The sequence below is a fragment of the Pongo abelii genome, chromosome 8, assembly GCF_028885655.2.
Source record: "Pongo abelii isolate AG06213 chromosome 8, NHGRI_mPonAbe1-v2.0_pri, whole genome shotgun sequence".
NCBI lineage: Eukaryota > Metazoa > Chordata > Mammalia > Primates > Hominidae > Pongo > Pongo abelii.
The window spans coordinates 107859018-107880072 of record NC_071993.2 but is presented as its reverse complement, the minus strand read 5'-3'; the positions used below and the strand labels follow the sequence as shown (position 1 = coordinate 107880072).

At 39.2% G+C, this 21055-nt stretch overlaps 1 protein-coding gene across 5 annotated transcripts in view; it reads right to left on the bottom strand.

The window, feature by feature from the left end:
• The window catches only part of SLF2 (SMC5-SMC6 complex localization factor 2), a 55389-nt gene that overhangs the window by 21970 nt on the left and 12364 nt on the right, over window positions 1–21055 (bottom strand). For 4 of the 5 annotated variants that reach the window (XM_054521339.2, XM_024252915.3, XM_063727004.1 and 1 more), the window contains 7 exon segments: window positions 18286–19283; window positions 17231–17301; window positions 13850–13972; window positions 13285–13452; window positions 12206–12308; window positions 5794–5869; window positions 4482–4623 (listed from right to left, as the gene is read on the bottom strand). In XM_054521339.2, coding sequence (XP_054377314.2) covers window positions 4482–4623; window positions 5794–5869; window positions 12206–12308; window positions 13285–13452; window positions 13850–13972; window positions 17231–17301; window positions 18286–19283 — 1681 coding nt within the window. 5 annotated transcript variants of the gene reach the window in all.

The following is a 21055-nucleotide window of genomic DNA, read 5'->3' as shown; positions in this document are numbered from 1 at the left end:
AGGTAGAAGGAGCCTCTTTTGTTATTTATAATAAGCCCTTTTCAACCATACCTAAATTTATGCTAATAACATTGTGACTCCTGGAGGATGGGGGCTGGTTGCCAGAGTTATCAACCATGTGACTAGAAGGCTGAAACTTTCAGTCCCACCCAGAGGGGTTAAAGATTAAAATGGCTAATGCTTTAATCAACCAGCCCCGTGTAATGGGCCCTCCATAAATACCCTAAAGTTCAGAGAGCTTGTGGATTGGCTAAGGCATCAAGATGATGAGAGGGTGGGTGGAGTGGGGTGGCTCACACCTGAATCCCCTGAGACAGGCGGATAGCCTGAGCCCAGGAGATCAAGACTAGCCTGGGCAATACGGCAAAATTTGGCTGGGCATGGTGGCTCACACCTGTAATCCCAGCACTTTGGGAGGCTGAGGCAGGCAGATCACCCGAGGTCAGGAGTTCGAGACCAGCCTGGCCAACACAGTGAAACCCCATCTCTGCTAAAAATAGAAAAATTAGGCTGGCGTGGTAGCAGGCGCCTGTAATCCCAGCTACTCGGGAGGCTGAGGCAGGAGAGTTGCTTGAACCTGGGAGGTGGAGGTTGCAGTGAGCCGAGATCGTGCCACTGCACTCCAGCTTGGGTGACAGCAAGACTTCGTCTTAAAAAAAAAAAAAAAAAGGCAAAACTCTGTCTTCTCTATTAAGGAAGACAGAAAAAAAAAATGATGGGAAGGTAGAGTACCTGGAGAGGCCAGGGAAGTAACATGCACTCCCATCCCCATATCTTGCATAATGTATCTCTTCCATTTGGCTGTTCTTGAATTGTACCCTTTACAGCAAACCAATAATAGTAAATAAACTGCTTTCCTGAGTTCTGTGAGCCATTCTAGCATATTATTGAACATAAAGGGGAGGAGGACTGTAGGAACTCCTGATTTATAGCTAGTTGTTTAGAAGAAAAGGAAGCCCAGACCTGTGATTCCATATGAAGTGGTGGCAGTCTTGGGGGATTGAGTCCTTAACCTGTGGGCTCTGTGCTAACTCTGGGTAATTAGAACTAGAATTGCATTAAACTGTAGGACATCTAGTTGGTGTCCACAGGGAACTGGAGAAATGACAATGTGTAGAAAACCTATACATTTGATGCCAGAAGTGTTGTAAATGTAGAGGAAACATGTTTTTACCCTTTATCACTCCCTCTCCACCTTTAATACAAATGTTAGTATATTATATACCTTTACACCTTCCTTTTCTCACTTAGCAATGTATCTTAGAGATATTTCCACAGCTACATGTGAAGAACTTATTTTTTAAAATAGCTGCTTAGTACTTCTTTGCGCCCCTTCCTAGTTGTATAACCTTGGGCAAGTTGCTTAACCACTCCGTGCCTACCTTACTTGTAAAATGGAAATGAAAATCTTACTAGTATTTGTAGTAACTACTAAGTGAGGTACTATGTGAAGTCCTTAGAACAGAGTCTGGCACACAGCAAACACTACATAAGGGCTAGTCATTATGGTGTGGAGGGACAGCAGGCAGATCAATTTGATTAGAAAGCCAACAACAAAACAGAAAACAGGTCAGGGTAAAATCGTAAAGTCTTAAATATAGGGTATAAAGGTTTGAGAATAGTAGAGAGTGAGTTCCTGCAACAGTGAAAATAATACTTTGCAGGTGGAAAGGCCCTGGAGGAAAGATTTTTTGCCAGGCTAGGCATGAAAAGAGAATCTGAATTAGACTGACTCAGGAAATGAAAAGGAACGAATAGATATGACATAGGTGGAGGAAAAGGAACATAGGGATGTGAGAACTGAAGGGACACAGAATTGAAGGAGGTTAGAATGTATTTAGACTTAAATTTTAAGTCTATGTATCTAGCAGAATAATGGTCAAGAAAAGAATTGTACTAGTATCCCTTAATATCTGAATTTTCTCTATCTAAATATTTACTCTGACAATCTGCAAACATTTTTACTCTACATCTACTATTTGTATAGAGAACTTGCCATGATGAATATGCATATACACACCAGCAAAAATGGGTAAGCTGTGAGTCCTGGTTAAAAAAAGAACAGTGATAGCCAGGTGCAGTGGCTCATGCCTATAATCCCAGCACTTTGGGAGGCCAAGGTGTGAGGATTGCTTGAGCCCAGGATTTTGAGACCAGCCTGGGCAACATAGCCAGATCCACTCTCTATAAAAAAATTTAAAAACATCGGTCAGGCGTGGTGGTGTGTGTCTGTAGTCTCAGGGTACTCAGGAAGCTGAGGCAGGAGGGCCACTTGAACTCAGGAGTTCGAGGCTGCAGTGACCCATAACCGTGCCACTGTACTCCAGCCTCAGTGACAGACCAAGACCTCATCTCATGGAAGGAAGGAAGGAGAAGGGGAAGCGGCAGGGGCAGGGGGAGGGGCAGGGGCAGGGGAAGGGGGAGAAGGGGGGGAAGGAGGGGAAGGAGGGGAAGGGGGGGAAGGGAGGGAAGGGAGGGAAGGAGGGGAAGGAAGAGAAGAAAAGAAAGAGAACAGTGAGTGGGGTTGCATCTTAACAAGTTCAAGCCAGGCACAGTGACTCACGCTTGTAATCCCAGCAGTTTGGGAAGCTGAGGCCAGCGGATCACCTGAGCTCAGGAGTTCGAGACCAGCCTGGGCAACATGGCAAAACCCTGTCTCCACAAAAAATAAAAAAATATTAGCTGGGCGTGGTGGTGAGTACCTGTGGTCTCAGCTACTCGGGAGGCTGAGGTGGGAAGATCACTTGAGGCTGGGAGGCAGAAGTTGCTGTGAGCTGAGATTGTGTCACTGCACTCCAGCCTGCGCAACAAAGCAAGACCCTGTCTCAAACACACACACACACAAATTTCCAGACTCATGCTCATGTTGTTTAAACAGGCATTTGTTACACAGCACTCATTCCTTCACCAGATCACTTGTGTTAAGCTTGTGCCCACCTTTACTCACCAGTATACAACAATAGTGACTATAGCCACCATCACTGTTTATTTCCACTACTGTACATGCTCACTACAGTAAATTAAGAAAAATTCAAATTGTTGTATACAACATACAAAATTACCACACACTACTGAGTTCACTAAATGTTAAATAATAAAGTAGGAGGTATGTTAAATGTTTATATTATGCAGAAATATGTGGTAACTTTTAAAATATAAGTGTTTAAGAACATTCTTGTAATATTTAGGGGAAATAGTTGGGATTTTTGGATGGGCTGGGTAAACTATTTTTCCTATTTAAAGTGATGAAACATAGTCTCTAGCTGAAATGCTGCTATCCAAAATATTTTCAGATACAGATTACATCTGAGTAACCAAGGATCCTATATGGAGTGGAAAGAGAATTTTCATAATGTTTAAGTGAATATATTCAACTTTTTCCTCTTTTATTTCCTTTACCTTTCTGTTTTTACTTCCTTTTCTGTGATCAGTCTATTCATTTCCTCTGCCCATTTTTCTAACAGGTATTGATCTTTTTCTTACTGACTTGAAATTAATACTTTGTCTGTAACCAGTTTCCTTTTTTTTTTTTTTTTTAGATGGAGTCTCACTCTGTCACCCAGGCTAGAGTGCAGTGGTGTGATCTTGACTCACCGTAACCTCCGCCACCCGGGTTCAAGTGATTCTCCTGCCTCAGCCTCCCAAGTAGCTGGGACCACAGGTGCGTGCCACTACACCTGGCTAACTTTTTTGTATTTTTAGTAGAGACAGGGTTTCACCATGTTGGTCAGGCTGGTCTCGAACTCCTGACCTCAAGTGATCTGCCTGCCTTGGCCTCCCAAAGTGCTGGGATTACAGGCGTGAACCACCGTGCCTGGCCCCCACCTTTTTTTTTTTTTTAAAGACAAGGTCTCACTCTGTCACCCAGGCTGCAGTACTGTGGTGAGCTCACTGCAACTTCCAATTCCCGGCCTCAAGTGATTCTCCTGCGTTGGCCTCCCCAAGTGTTGGGATTACAGGTATAAGCCACCACACCCAGCCTAGTGTATCTTTTAACTAGTTACACTTCAGATATTTGAAGGTTATCGATTTCTCTTTATTAATTTTATACCCAGACACCCACACCAAATTTTCTTAGTTATTTGTCATAGTTTTTCACCTGAGTCTTGGGCTTCTATGTCTAGATTAACTCGCATCTACAAATAATCTTTCAGCAACTCCTTTCCAATTTTTGTATCTCTTGTTTTTTTCTCTTGTCTAATTACTTTGGCCAATACTTCCACCAAAACAATGTTAAATGACAATGGAAAGTCTTTTAAAAAAGAAAACAGAACTTTTATGAGAATATTTCTATTATTTGCCTGCTAAACATGATGATGGCTTTTAGATTAAGAAAGATGTTAAGAATGTATCTAATTCAAGATTGATCTCAACTTTGAGAGATCTTTTTAAAAATCAGAAATAAATATTAAACTTTAGCTATAATTATATGTAAGTTGTATGAAATGATATTTTTGGTTAATTATGATGAGAAAACTTACACTAGATAGTCTTCGTTGAAGTCTGGCTGAAGATTCTCCAGGGGAAACAAAGATCTAAAATCAATCCCCATATTGAAAAACACAGCTGCTACATCAGACAATGATGGGATCCAGGGCCAAACTGGTGAGTCACTGAAGGTATCTAATTAACAGAAGAAAACATTTCATTCTAAATCTGTGGTCTATAAACCCACATTTGCAAGGTGACAGTCTGCAGGTGAAACATGAATAATTACAATGGTTTTATAGAAACGACAGCTGCTAATTTTATGCTAACAATACATAAAATTAGCATAGCTAATTTTATGCTAACAATTTTATGCTAACAATACAGTTATAGGATGATCATAGGAATTACAGATTCCTAAATAAAATAAGAAAATGACATAAAGAAAATATCTGAGAGTGATGGATAAAAGGGTGTAACTCAGAAGGAAGTAACACGTTTTAAAATGGCTGGAAATACCACTGGTAAAATCCCAACTATCAATAACACAGGAAGAGTTTTTATCATCTTCATTGCCTTTATAGTCCCAATCCCCAGGACAGATGAAACAGGTAAACCACTATGCTTGTTTTATTATAAGGGCTCTCAAAGATGAGAAAGCAAATGTTACACTTTTACAGTGGATGCTTTCAATATGCCTTACTGTATTATCAGTATAATACTGTTGCTTACCAATAAGCCAATTAAACTTAATTGGCTAAGTAAGTTTGGAACCATTTCCACTTATCAAGCAAAGTAAGCCATGATTTGGTAAATAGTAAGTGAGGGTTTCCACTTGCAAGATCTTATATTCTTTTTCTCAATGCAAGTAAGAAAATTCAGATACTCATTGTTTAACTGAAGTTCCATTTCATTATTAAAGACTTTTGAGGTCGGGTGAGGTGGCTCATGCCTGTAATCCTAGCACTGTGGGAGGCCAAGGCGGGTAAATTGCCCAAGCTCAGGAGTTCCAGATCAGCCTGGGCAGCATGGTGAAACCCTGTCTCTACTAAAATACAAAACAATTAGCCGGGTGTAGTGGTGTGTGCCTGTAGGCCCAGCTACTTGGGAGGCTGAGGCATGAGAATTGCTTGAACCGGGGAGGTGCAAGTTGCAGTGAGCTGAGATTGTGTCACTGCGCTTCAGCCCGGGCGACAGCAAGATTCTGTCTCAAAAAAAAAAAACAACAAAAAAATGACTTTTGATTAGAAAAATAATTTTGTATTGTATATTTCCAAATATACTAACATTTAGCAATATGAAAGATACCATGTAAATAGCAACCAGTAATACACACGGTAAATCTTAATAAGTGGATATACTTACCATTTCTAATTGTTATTTCCATCAATGTACTTAAAATCTGCACCGACACAATACAGTCTGTATGAACTGACATCATCTGTCAAAAGCAGAGAAATGACAGGATATTAAGAAGAAAGAAAACACAAACATTCATTATTTGCTAGGCACATATAAAGTTGTTTTATGTGGGCCAGGCGCAGCAGTTCATGCCTGTAATCCTAGCACTTTGTGAGGCTAAGGCGGGCGGATACCTTGAGCTTAGGAGTTTGAGACCAGCCTGTGCAAGACGGCAAAACCCCATCTCTACAAAAAATACAAAAATTAGCCAGGTGTGGAGGCACACACCTGTAGTGGAAGATTGGCTGAGACCAGGAGGTGGAGGTTGCAGTGAGCCATGATTGTACCACAAAAATAAAAATAAAATAAAATACAATAAAATAAAAATAAAGGCATTTTATGTCCATTTAATACTAATGATAACCTTATGAAGTAGTACTCATTACACATATGAGCAAATAGGTTCAGAGAGATTAAATATTCTACCCAACTAATATATATGATACGTGGAGAAGGTGGAATTTAATTCTAAAGTCAGAGCTCTTTACATTCTAACATGCTGCTTTTTTTTTTTTACAACTTTCATTTATAATTAGACAAATATAACATTTGAAACTATCAAAACATGTCTTTTTAGTATACAGCATGACATGAAACCAAAAAACCACAAAGGAAAAGGCTGCAGGCAAAAATCAAACCACAAATTAATAAGATACAAATATACAAAATAATATAACAACATAGTTTTTCAAAGATGCTCAATATCACTAGATCAAAGAGATATAATAAAAACTGTAAGATACCACTGATTGGCTGGACGCGGTGGCTCACGCCTGTAATCCCAGCACTTTGGGAGGCCGAGGCAGGCGAATCACGAGGTCAGGAGATGGAGACCATCCTGGCTAACGTGGTGAAACCCTGTCTCTACTAAAAATACAAAAAGAATTAGCCAGGCGTGGTGGCGGGGGCCTGTAGTCCCAGCTACTCGGGAGGCTGAGGCAGGAGAATGGCGTGAACCCGGTAGGTGGAGCTTGCAGTGAGCCAAGATCGTGCCACTGCACCCCAGCCTGGGCAACTAAGCAAGACTCCGTCTCAAAACAAAACAAAACAAAACAAAAAAAGATCTCACTGATTGACTTCAAAATTGGCAACGATCTAGAATATTGATAATACCCTAGTATTATCGATTTTCTAGTATTCATAAGAATACTAGAAAAGAAGAAAGCAGTCTTATGCCTCAGGTGAGTGCAATTTGGTTAAAACTTTTAAACTAGGGCCAGGTGCAGTATCTCACACCTGTAATCTCAGCACTTTGGGAGGCTGCAGTGGGAGGATCATTTGAGCCCAGGAGTTCAAGACTGGCCTGAGCAACACGGCAAGATCCTGCCTCTACAAAAAATTTTTAAAAATTAGCCGGGTGTGGTGGGGCATGCCTATAGTCCCAGCTACTTGGGGGGCTGAGGGGGGAGGATTACTTGAACCTGGGAGGTTGAGGATGCAGTGAGCGGTGATCGCATCACTGCACTCCAGCCTGGGTGACAGAGCAAGACCCTGTCTCCAAAAAAAAAAAAAAACAAACCCCAAAAATCCAAAACAACTAATCTAATTGGTAATATTTATGCCAAGTTATTATTTTATACTTTCATCTAGTTAGTCTTTGTACATACAGGAATTTAGATGCAAATAATATGCCTGTAATGCCTTTTTACACACAGGAATTTAGAGACAAATAATATACCTTTTTGAGACAGAGTCTCACTCTGTTGCCCAGGCTGGAGTGCAGTGGTGCAACCTTGGCTGACTGCAACCTCTGCCTCCCAGGTTCAAGCGATTCTTGTGCCTCATCCTCCCAAGTAGTTGGGCCTATAGGCCTGCGCCACCATTAGGCTAGCTAATTTTTGTATTTTTAGTAGAGACGGGGTTTCTCCATGTTAATCAGGCTGGTCTTGAACTTCTGGCCTGAAGTGATCCACCCATCTCAGCCTCCCAAAGTGCTGGGATTATAGGCTTGAGCCACTGCACCACCTAACCTCCGATGTAACTTTTGTTTTCTTTTTTTTTTTTTGAGACAGTCTTGCACTGTCACCCAGGCTGGAGTGCAGTGGTGTGATCTTGGCTCACTGCGACCTCTGCCTCCCAGGTTCAAGGGATTCTCCTGCCTCAGCCTCCCAAGTAGCTGGGATTACAGGCATCCACCACCACGCCCGGATAATTTTTTGTATTTTTAGTAGAGACTGGGTTTCACTATGTTGGCTAGGGTGGTCTCAAACTCCTGACCTCGTGATCCACCTGCCTTGGCCTTCCAAAGTGCTGGGATTACAGGCATGAGCCATCACGCCCGGCCTGACATAATTTTTTACAAGACAATTTTTTGGGAACAAAAATCTCAAGTTTAAAAAAAATTTTTAAAAATCATTTAACAAAGTAATTTTATAGTGGATTTGTAGAGGAACACACATTGTATTTCTATTATTATCTTTTTCATTTGCTTAGAAGCCATAGATTATAATACATTTAAATTTAAAATGTAAACGGTTGCCGGGCACAGTGGCTCACACCTGTAATCCCAGCACTTTGGGAGGCCGAGGCAGGCAGATCACTTGAGGTCAGGAGTTCGAGAGCAGCCTGGCCATCATGGTGAAACCCCATCTCTAATAAAAATACAAAAAAAAAAAATTAGCCAGGCGCGGTGGTGGGTGCCTGTAATCCCAGCTACTTTAGAGGCTGAGGCAGGAGAATCGCTTGAATCCGGGATGTGGAGGGTGCAGTGAGCCGAGATCGCGCCACTGCACTCCAGCCTGAGAGACCAAGAGATTCTGTCTCAAAATAAATAAAATAAAATAAGATAAAATAAAATAAAATAAAAATGTAAGGAGGAGTAACCTGAACTCTACTTTCAATCAGTCATATGGCTTGTGTCATTTTGAACACAATCTATGTGGAAAAAAACTTCTGCTATGATGTTTGTGCTGTTAAGCTCTGCCACTAGGAGGCAACACCATTCACAGACATGTTACACATAGGACAAGGTTTCTAACAATCTTTTCGTGGTGGGTGAAAAATTCCAGGGTGGGAAATACAGTGATTTCAGATAATTAAGTAAATGTGTAAAGGAGTATATACAGCAATCTAATGTCCATCAGTTGAGACTGGGTTAAATAAATCATGGTATAGCTTAACAAAGGAATACTATGAAGCTACTGAAAAGGATAATGTATCAACACTCTGAGATGAAATGCTCAATAATTTACTGCTATCTGAAATAAACAAGTTATAACACACATTCACATGTTCTGTTTATGTTAAGTTACATGGCAATTTTTGAATGCAGAGAATACTCTAGAAAAACACTGACCAAAATGTAACAGCTCCAGAAATTAGGACTTGGGAGTTCAGCCTTCTTATTTTAATTTAAAAAATTTAAACTGTTCACTCAAACAGATTCTGACAGAAACTTCTTTTTAAAAATATTTTAGGCTGGGTGCGGTGGCTCACGCCTGTAGTCCCAGAACTTTGGGAGGCCAAGGTGGGTGGATCACTTAAGACCAGGAGTTCGAGGCCAGCCTGGCCAACATGGTAAAACCCCGTCTCTACTAAAAATAGAAAAATTAGCCAGGTATGGTGGCACAGGCCTGTAATCCCAGCTACTTGAGAGGCTGAGCAGGAGAATTGCTTGAACCTAGGAGGTGGAGGTTGCAGTGAGCAGAGGTCACGCCACTGCACTCCAGCCTGGGTGACCAAGTGAGACTCTCTCTCAAAAATAAACAAACAAATAAACAAATAAATTTTAATCTCCTTTCCATTTTACTTGAACTTTTCACAATCAAACCTGAATTCCTTTTGAAAATTGTTAAAAAAAAAAAAGTACTAACCTTTTTCCAGTCTACTACATTTAGACACTCATGATAAAATCACAAAAATGCAAGGATTTTAATTACATTTTAACATTAAACTTACAAAATACTAGTTAGGAGTATAGCATTAAAATGAATTGACATAATTTCTAAAACCTGCTTACAAGTTGGTAAAGCCTCCCACGATGAAAATGGACTTGGAATCAAAAAAGGAGAAATGAGACAAAGTGTCTTACACAGAGAAAGTGTTTAATGAATGATTAGTCTGGTTTTCAGAAAATAAATATGAAATTTATTAAAAAACTGCTTAAATGAAGGTATGCTTGTATGTCATAATTAGGGTTTGAATGGCTATAACTATGGGCTCACATCAATAAGAGGCAAATTAACATAGATAAATGCAAAGTCTTACTTGGAGGTTTAAGAAATGATATATACAATTAGAGAATAATGAAGCCCTGGCATAACAGTAAATGAAGTTTTTTGTTTGTTTGTTTGTTTGTTTTGAGATGGGGTCTTTCTCTGTTGCCCAGGCTGGAGTACAGTGGCATGATTAGTTTTGAACTGTAATAAGTAGAAATTTGTAGGTTTCTTCAGATGGGCAAGAGTCTCACTGAAAACTGCTGGTAAGACAGACCTTATCTGGAGCATGTGTTCACGTATTTTCGGTGGAGGCAGTGAGGGAACACTTTGGGAGTGACATTGACAAACTACTCCTTTACTTGGATCTTACCTTAACAGCAAGACCTTCAACTACTTTACACTTTAACAAAGCAAACTTTCTCTCTCACCCTGGTACTCTCTGTATCTACCTTACCCTACGTTTTCTTCATAGCACTTATCATCTGACATAATACACTTACAAATGTGTGCGTGTGAGCGCACACACACACACACACACACTTGTTTATTGTTTGTCTCCTCTATATTAGCATGTGGGCTTCATGAGATCAGAGACACTGATTTTTTCATTGCTGTTCTCTCCAGTGCCTGGCACAGCTGGCACTCAAAATGCCAACTATATAAAACAATGAACGAAAGGCTGTACTGGAATATCTCTCCAGTTCTCACCAAATACGAGATTTCTTGAAATGCTATCATAAAACCCAGAGTAGAAACTCCATGTTTTTCCCATTTTTCATTTTATATATAATAGCTGTAGTTCTCTGATACCATTGATACTTTTTCCTTTTTGTTATAGGATTTCTGGGGCCAACACTCACATATTATAAAGGACTCTTTTATACTACGATTCCTTTTTCTTGAATGTATATTTTTCACACATTTAGGATTTTATTAAAGTGGAACACTCAGTAACCTGAGAATAACTTTTTTTTTTTTTTTTAAACAGATGTGGTCTTACTATGTTGCCCAGGCTGGTCTCAAACTCCTGGTCTCAAGTAATCCTCCTGCCTTGGTATCCCAAAGTGCTAGAATTACAGGCATGAGCCACTGCCAAGAATAACTTGTCATTCATAATCGTTCTCGTCTTTGAAAGAAGCATAATTCCAATCTAACTGGGTAGTTCCTATAGTACTTGCTGATACAGAAGCTTTTATACTGGAAAAAGCCCCATCCATGCTCTCCCATACAAATGTCTTTTTTTTTTTTTTTTTTTTTTTGGAGACAGAGTTTCCCCCAGGCTGGAGTGCAATGGAGCAATCTTGGCTCACTGTAACTCCATCTCCTGGGTTCAAGCAATTCTCCTGCTTCAGCCTCCTGAGTAGCTGGGATTACAGGCGCCCACCACCACACCTGGCTAATTTTTGTATTTTTAGTACAGACAGGGTTTCACCATGTTGGCTAGGCTGATCTCCAGCTCCTGACCTCGTGATCCACCTGCCTCGGCCTCCCAAAGTGCTGGGATTACAGGCATGAGCCACCACTCCTGGCTGATACAAATGTCAAGAGTAAGAAACTTCTACATTGATCTGCATGAAGGTCCAAAGCATCTAGAGTAACACCAGGACTCTATACATACCATCAATGATACCACTGATATTTTAAAAGTTACCAATTGAGTTAACTTTCTGGAATTATCATATCTTAAATTTAAGATAATTATTTAAGTGGATTTAAGCATTAAATATGAATGAGGAAAAGAAACACTTGGTTGGATTTGCATCAAAAAAAAACCCATATATACGAATGGGGAAATATTAGTATACAATTAAAATTCTGAAAATGTATATAGGTACCACCATAAACATGAAAAAAGTTAAAAAGAAATTTAGGTATGTAAGCATTAGAAGATCCCTTCTAAAACTAACTATAATAGTGATTTATCACTGTGGTGAAGGGTTCAGGCACAACTAACACTGACAGTCCTGTACAACTATCTACATTATCCCTTCCTTTATAGTGTCTTTATATTGACTCTTTGCCACATTCTAAGCCACTGACATCATGGATGTGCTACATTAATTTTTTCTGCAGTAATGTGCAAATAAAATTATGTTTAAAAGCTTTTGACTTAGAAATATAGTAGGAGGCAACTACAACCCTCCAAACATTCCTCTTACCCGAAACAGCCACTTTAACACAGGGACAGGACACTGGACATAGTGATAAGCAGACGTAAGGAAACCTTGTGTTGTCAAAAAAATCTGATCTGTTTTTCCCGATCTGAAAAAATAAAGTAAAATCAACATGGCTATTAACTTCATGGCAAAATACTTCTACTATCACCACCAACACATCTGACATAATCAGAGAAATGAGCAAGCAAATCGTCTTCAGTCCACAGAGGTGGACTCTATACCAATATGGATGAGTTACTCATAAAATAAATTTAATTGATGGCCTAAAGCTGATCCAATCTGTTGGCTAGGCTCCACATTTAACTGGTGGACAAAGCTACATTTGCTGGTAGTGTTGAGAAAGAGCCTATCAAGTCTCAGACTGGGGAAGTACTTTAAAAAACTGGCAGCAGAACTGATGTGATCTCTCTAGAGCTGAGATATCATGCACTGAGAGAAATTAGATCAGTTTGGGCATTGTGCTGGAGATTACTAGTTGCACATCCTAGCATCTATTTTTGCCTTTCTTCTTGGTAACTGAACCCTGATCTGTAGCTGCGAACACTGGCTGCCTGAAATAAACATCACTTTCTGGCTTCCCTTGTGGCCAAGTGTGGTCATACTGACTAAGTTCTATTCAACCAACTTAGTGTGTGGGAATGCTGTGTGGAATTTCTGGGAATTTGAACTAAAGGCTGGAGCTAGAATAGCACCCGAAGCTAGGTGCTAAGAATGGTGGAGAAGAAAGATTATATGGTAAAACTGGCACTCCAGCCCTGGACTTCCTACTTTTATACTTCTTTCAAATATACTTCTTGTTTAAACCACTATTATTTTGACAGTCACTGTAATTATATACTGATCTTAATCATAATTAATAAAGGCATGCGATGTGTCAAACAACTATCCTACACTGCTTCCTATAATTAAAGAAGAAAACATAAAGATCAATAGTAATAAGAGGATTAGGAAACTTAATAGGTCATAATAGAAATTAACCTTTTAGAAGATTAAGTGAGTCAGAAGTGTTTTAGAGTAATTTTTTATACATATAAAAGTAAAATGTCTATTTTTATACTTACTTAAGAATAAGTTTTTCTACAGCACTTTGTCCAATAAAACCAGAGTCTCTTAAATCCAAGGTATACTGATTGAAAATTTTTCCAGAATTGAGGAAATTAAATATTTCTTCACCTGGATGATGATCAGGAATAGCATCAATTGTAACTGAAAATTTCTTTAGAAATTCCCTGAAACATAAAAAAAGTCAATCAATACCAAATTGTTACACTACATATAGTTTTGTTTATTTAAAAGCTGGGTGCAAAGAAAACTATTTTTTAAACCAATGTTAATCCCAAATAAGAAAACAAGCATGAGAAAAGTATGCTTTGCTTCTTCCACTTTTTGTAGTTGTTAGTCAAAAGCCACTAAATGTGTCTATGTGAAAAGAAACGACAACCAGGAGAAAAGATAAAAGATGAAACTTGGCCCTAACATTTGCCTTTCAAACCCATTACAAACAGATTAGAAACCTATCATAAATTATTCACTAACAGCCATCAGTGGCCCATTTATTTTACAAAAACAAAACTAAAAAATGTAAAAACTTTAATAAGGTAAAATACATTATGAAAAATGCTATACTTGTGCTCTTCCAAGAGGCCATCCTCATCATCTGTACTGTCTTCTTCTCCAATTCTGATTGGGGATTTAATGCCTCGGCCTTGCCTGATGTCTTCTTGTAGTTGCTTCTGCAGTTCATCTAGCCTGAGAATTGGAAAGAATGTTATAACAGTTTACTCTAAAAATATTTTTAAAAAGTCTTTAGTTTATATCTAAAAGCAGCACAAAGAAAACCCTTATTAAGTACCCTGGTATATGACAAATTTTGTTACACTATAGGTCAAATTATGTCTCCCAAATACATCAGGATGTACAATTTTCATGAAAACAGATATATTTTAGGTGCTAGGCTTTTACCCAGTTACCAGTGTGGCATTAAAATAGTGTTCCATTGCATAAAAGACTTGAGGATTTCCATAAAGCTGGAACTTCAAGAATGATCTGTCCAAACCACTCACAGAATGGGAAAGGAAAAAGGGCAAAGAATAAACATCACTAATTTGATTATCCTCTCTACTCTTTAAAGTTCACTTGGCTTCTAGATGCCCAACAACCTGATAACTAGGCTTTCTAGCAGCAGTAGTAGTCACTGTCATCATCATCACAACACCTAACACTTACCGAGCACTTAATATGTGACAGGCACTGTACTAAGGGCTTTATATATTAACTCTTTTAACCCTTACAACAACCCCATGTAGTAGTTTATAACGCATTTTATAGATAAGGAAACTAACATTAGAAAAGCAAAGTAACTTGCAAGAGCTTGTAATGCAAGGATGTAGGATTCACAGCCAGAGAGTCTAGCTCTAGAGTCCTTGCTTATACTGCCTCTCCAAGATTAAGTTATTTTAAACAAGGTTCTTACTCCAGCCACAAACAGTGGATAAGTACAGCTGAAGAGTAAATAACTAGTACATGTACTGTTCTATCATTATAGAAAAGGGTCAGTCATTTGATTAAACTAGTACTCCTGTCTTTCATTTGTGAAGTGCTTATTTTAAAGGAAGAACTTCAGATTTCATATCACAGATCACAAGAATTCATGAAATATTTAAAGAATTTTACAATACAGACAAGTTCTCTAATTAAATTCAGAAAGGGGGAAGCTTTTGAACTACTAATCATCCGAAAAATTCCTAAAGTTAGCAACTTGGTTATCAAGTTTGAGATATGTAGCACATACCAACTTCTATGTAATCAAGTCAGCTGAGCTGTTAGTGAAGTTCTCCAGGCTACGTTCAAGGACACTCCTTGAATTAACAAGGAATATATTTTTCCCCTCTTATTAGCAAAACCTGTCCATAATTAGTCACGTAAATTTCATTAAGATCATGATGATCCTCAACTTTTTGATATCTCTCTCTCTCTCTCTCGTGTGTGTGTGTGTGGGGGGGTGGGGTGTTCATCATAATTCTAAACTTTTTCCTCAAAAGAGTAACTTGATAGAAATATTTCAGAAAATTCTACCCATGTGAACCCCCCCCACCCACCAAACAACCCAATTAAAAACAGGCAAAGAATCTGAAAAGACATTTCTCCATTTGTATAACAAATGGCCAGTAAGCACATGAAAATATGTTAACATCATTAGTCATTAGGGAAGGCAAACCAAACAATAAGGAGATACCACTTTACTATTAGGATGGCTATTATCAAAACAAACAAAAAACAAAGAGAAAATAATGTGTTGGCAAAGATGTGGAGAAACTGGAACCCTTATTCATTATTGGTGCAAATGTGCAATGGTGCAGCCATTGTGGAAAACAGCGTGGCGGTTCCTCAAAAAATTAAATGGAATTACCATATAATCCAGTAAGTCCACTTATGTGTATATGCCCAACAGAATTTAAAGGAGAGACTTGAAGAGATATTTGTATACCAAATGTTCATAGCAGCATTATTCACAGTAGCCAAAAAGTGGAAGCAATCCAAAGGTCCACTGACAGATGACTAAAGAAAATGTGTTATATACATAATACAATGGAATAATCAGCTTTAAAAAGAATGGAAATTCTGACACATGCTACAATATGAATGAACTCTGAAGACACTGCTCTGAATGAAATAAGACAGTCATAAAAGGACAAACATAATACCACTTACGTGAGATAACTAAAACAGTCAATTTCATAGAGACAAAGTAGAAGGGTAGTTGCTGAGGGTGGGAGGAAGGGGAAAATGGGGAGTTATTGTTTAATGGGTATGGAGTTTCAGTTTGGAAAGATGAAAAAGTTCTGAAGCTAGATGGTGATAATGGTTGCATAACATATAAATTTACTTAATGCCACTGAACTGTACATGTAAAAATGGTTAAAATGGTAAATTTTATATGTATTTACCATTAAAAAAAAAAAATTCTACCCATGCTTTCGATCTAGAATTTCAGCTATCAGATACTAGTTGTAATAAACAGAAAGGAATTTATATTATTAGTTAGTGCAGTATACTATAAAAACCTGGATCTTTTGATCCAGTCTATGAACAAGAGAACCCGTCTTATTCCCTTTTTTTTTTTTTGAGACGGAGTCTTGCTCTGTTGCCCAGGCTAGAGTGCAGTGGCGCAATCTCGGCTCACTGCAACCTCTGACTTCTGGGTTCACGCCATTCTCCTGCCTTAGCCTCCCCAGAAGCTGGGACTACAGGTGCCCACCACCACGCTCAGCTAATTTTTAAAAAATTTTTTAGTAGAGATGGGGTTTCACCGTGTTAGCCAGGATGGTCTCCATCTCCTGACCTTGTGATCCACCTGCCTCGGCCTCTCAAAGTGCTGGGATTACAGGCGTGAGTCACTGCGCCCGGCCCCCCCTTTTTTTTTTGAGACGGGGTCTTATTCTGTCACCCAGATTGGAGTGCAGTGGCTCAATCACAGCTCACTACAACCTTGACCTCCTTGGGCTCAGGTGACCCTCCCAACCTCAGCCTGTTGAGTAGCTGGGACGATAGGCATGTGGCACCATGACTGGCTAATTTTTATATTTTTTGTAGAGATGGGGTTTCACCATGTTGCCCAGGCTGGTCTCAAACTCCTGGGCTCAAGAGATTTACCTGCTTTGGCCTCCTAAAGTACTGGATTACAGGCATGAGCCACCACACCTGGCCTGTTTTTTTCATTTCAGACTGGGTCTCACTCTGCCACCCAGGCTGCAGTGAAGTGGCGCCATCACGGCTCACCGCAGCCTTGAACTCCTGGGCTCAAGTAATCTTGCCTGGGTCTCCCAAAGTGTTGTGATTACAGGCATGAGCCACTGCGTCCGGCCAACATATCTTATTCTAACACAGTTGACAACAGAGTCCAAAATGCACGCTAATTTCTCATGATTTTTTTAAAAAGGTAAATTAAAAGCCACACAAACAAGCAGAATGTTAAATTTAGCAAATTTAGTCTTTATGCTAACGAACCTTTGTGTGTCTTCCATTTCCTTCACTAGACGTTCTAAGGTATTTGTGTAAGTTCCAGGATGATCATGTCCCTAAAACAAGAAAATTTAGAAATGCTTTACAACATGTCTTAGTAGAAGAACTGGGATGTTTTAAGTAATTAAGGGTACAAAAGACTATTTTCTATTTCAATAATCTGGGCTAGGATAACACCTTTCTTAAAGGATAATTTTCACCATCATGCTTTAAATCTAGTATTTTGCACTGCAGACAATTTGATTTTACTACCTATTAGGAAAGGCAGTACTTATAAAACCCTGCTAACTTTGAGATGTGACTGCAAACACTCAAGGACTCTGTGGCTACCCTGTCTTTACTTTTAAATTCTATTTTAGTAGAATCAAACTACTAATTTTTAGGTGTTACCATGGAATATTAACACCTTCCCCACCAAATTTTACAGACATCTTAGAATTTAATTCAGCTTATTCCCAAGATAGAATGAAGCACTTTATAAATAAAATTGCACACCACAATCAACAACATTTCTACACTCTACCTTCATTTACAGATGTGGTCTCCAAAGCAGGGGGTGTGCAAGGTGATCCATTGGGGTGCAGGAAGAAAATAATAGAACTTCTATTTATATGGAACTTCTATAGAGACTCCAGTAGAACTTAGTCTATAGTAACTTCTACGTCACTTCTACAGGAAAATACTTATTTTTCTCTTCTTCTTCCTTTTAAATTCTGTTTTTGCATATGCTTTAGAAAGTACACAGTATTATAGTGGTACATATATATAATCTAAAGATATACATATATGTTGGGGTACATGCTCAAAAATTGTTTTTACTAATAGAAGTGTGCGTGATCAAAAAAGTTTGGAGACCACTGACTTACAGTAATAAAACTAAAGATATGGAAACTCATTTACCAAACAAGAATTATTCCATTTACAGTACGATTATGAGTTATAATAAATACATTTTAAAGTAAGTTCCAATAATCCACCCCTTTCACTAATTAATCATCTTTCCCTCTTCAAGTAAAGATAAATGTCACAGAACTACTTACTGTATAGTCTGATGACTGAGATCTAAGCTCCTTGGAAAGAGCAGGAGGCTTTCCTGTAGTTGCAGGAGTCTGATTGAAGTTCAAAGCCATTATTTCTTCCAGTGACTTTAATGTTTCCTCTTCCTCATCACTGTCTAGGTTGTAACCTAAACTTTCTTCATCACTATCAAAATCACCCCTTAGTTTTCTTTTCAGTGCACTGCTACCTGCATTGGAATTTCCTGAACTCTCTCTTTCTGAAGGGGCTTTATCTGAAGGTGCTGCAGGGCTTGGGACACATGGCACAACTTCCAAAGCAGCAGGGGGAGACTTTGTAGGAGCGCCATATTCTGAGCACAAAGGTCCCCCAGAAATTTTCCCTGAAGATACATTAGAATCGGCCTTATTAGTCTTTGCTTTGTGTTCCTTGTGTTTGGTGGACTCTGTAGAATGCCCAGAACATTCTTTAGATGAGGAACGCTCTTTATCTTTTTTAGAAACTGGAAGAGCACAATTTTTAGCATTTAGTGGTACTAGAGAGGAACCAGCACTTGGAACATGGGAAAGTAAAGGTAGTTTTGTCTCCTTCTCCTTTGTCATGGAGCTAGTGGTTTTATTTTTCTGAAGGTTGCTAGCTTTTTTAATTGCAGACTTTTCCTGAGATAACGGTAAGTGGGGTTTCTGCATCTTAGTCTCCTTGGTACCTGCCACTCGGATTTGGTCACTATTCCTGGTAGAATGGTGGCCAGAACTGCCAGAATTTGAAGGTGCCAAGCCTGCAGAAGAGCAATCAGTTTCATCATTCGGTTCCTTGGATATATCTTCTAAGCGCAACACATCACCAGGTGTCTTCAGTGCAATATGTTTTATAAATTTTTCTTTCTGATGTGGTCCATCAGGACGCTTCTCAAGGAAGGACTCTCTTGCTTTTGGTATCATAGATTCTCTTGTGCTTTTCAGATCTGAGTCCACAGAGTTCCTTTTTCTTTTTTCAGGGAATTTATTCTGCTTAGAGCCTGCTAAAATTTAATTTTTGTTAGATTAGTGAAAAATATACTTTCCAACTTTAGTAAAGTTTATTCAGTGAGTGTCTAGAACACCCTAATGAAAGGTTTAAAATTCTAAGTATTAAGGCTGAGATTAGTCACCATATATGGAATGCAGAAAAAGAGTTAATGTTATTTATCAACTGGATAAATACTGGTGTCCAACAAATTTAAAGCTAATGACAAATGCTCATTTTAATTCCAAAGCTATGAAAAGTTTACCACCTTAACAGAATTAAAGATGCCACTCCCTAAAACAAACTGCATATTTGTACCAAGTTAAGGATTCCATAGGCACTTTTGGAAATTCTTTTAGACCCGGGACTACCTAGTTGCAGAAATGTAACATTTCTACATTTAAATGTATAGTACCTTAAAACACATATAGGATAAACACTTGAACCCTGATAAATGTTAATTTCTCATTAAAAAAAAAAAAAATCACGCTGTATCCCAAAGCAGTACGACTGGTGTACTTACAAAAGGGAAAATTTGGAGACAAAGACAGACATGCACAGAGGGAATACAAGGTGAAAATACACAAGGAAAAGATGCTATGTGACTGGAGTAATGCAGCTGTAAGTCAAGAAATGCCAAAGATTGCAGGCAAACGCCAGAAGCTAGAAGAGTTAAGGAAGTATTCTCCCCTAGAGTTGCCAGAGACATCATGGCCCTATTGATATCCTGATTTCAAACTTCTAGCTTCCAGAACTGTGAAACAATAATTTCTGTTGTTTTAAGCCACCCTGGTTTCGGCACTTTGTTATGGCAGCCCTAAGAAACTAACATAAGCTATATTTATTATAGCCCCATCCAGAAGTACTTTAATAACCACATACATGTGAATGAACCAGTTTTTAAAAATTCATATTGTGGGCTGAGTGCGGTGGGTCACACCTGTAATCCCAGCATTTTGGGAGGCCGGAGTGGGCAGATCACTTGAGGTCAGGAGTTTGAGACCAGCCTGGCCAACATGGTGAAACCCTGTCTCTACTGAAAATACAAAAATTAGCCAGGCATGGTGGTGCGTGCCTGTACTCCCAGCTACTCGGGAGGCCAAGACAGGAGAATCGCTTGAACCTGGGAGGTGGAGGTTGCACTGAGCTGAGATGGCGCCATTGCACGTCAGTCTGGGCAACAGAGCAAGACTCTGTTTCCAAAAAAAAAATTTACTTTAACCTGGTGCAGTGGTGTGTGCCTATATAGTCCCAGCTACTCAGGAGGCTGAGGTGGGAAGATAACTTGAGTCCAGGAGTTCAAGACCAGCCTAGGTACCAAAGCAAGACCACCTCAAAAAAACAAAAAAAAACACAAAAAATTCACTATTTGTGCAATCAGTATTCCCCAAACCAGATTTCCCTAAATCAAATTTTCTGCACATGGACAGATGTCTCCACTCCCCAAGAGTTTGCTTTAAAAACCTAAAATGGCTGGGCACAGCGGCTCATGCCTGCAATACCACAACTTTGGGAGGCCAAGGTGGGAGTTCGTGAGCTCAGGTGAAACCCTGCCTCTACAAAAAGTACAACCCCATCAATCCCTTCTCTACTTAGAAAATTTCTTATCTTTTGGCCATGTCAAGTGGCTCATGCCTGTAATCCCAGCACTTTGGGAGGATCACTTGAGCTCAGGAGTTTGAGACCAGCCTAGGCAACATGGTGAAATAGTCTCTACAAAAAATACAAAAATTAGCCGGGTGTGGTGGCATGTGCCTGTAGTCCCACCTACTTGGAGGCTCAGGTGGG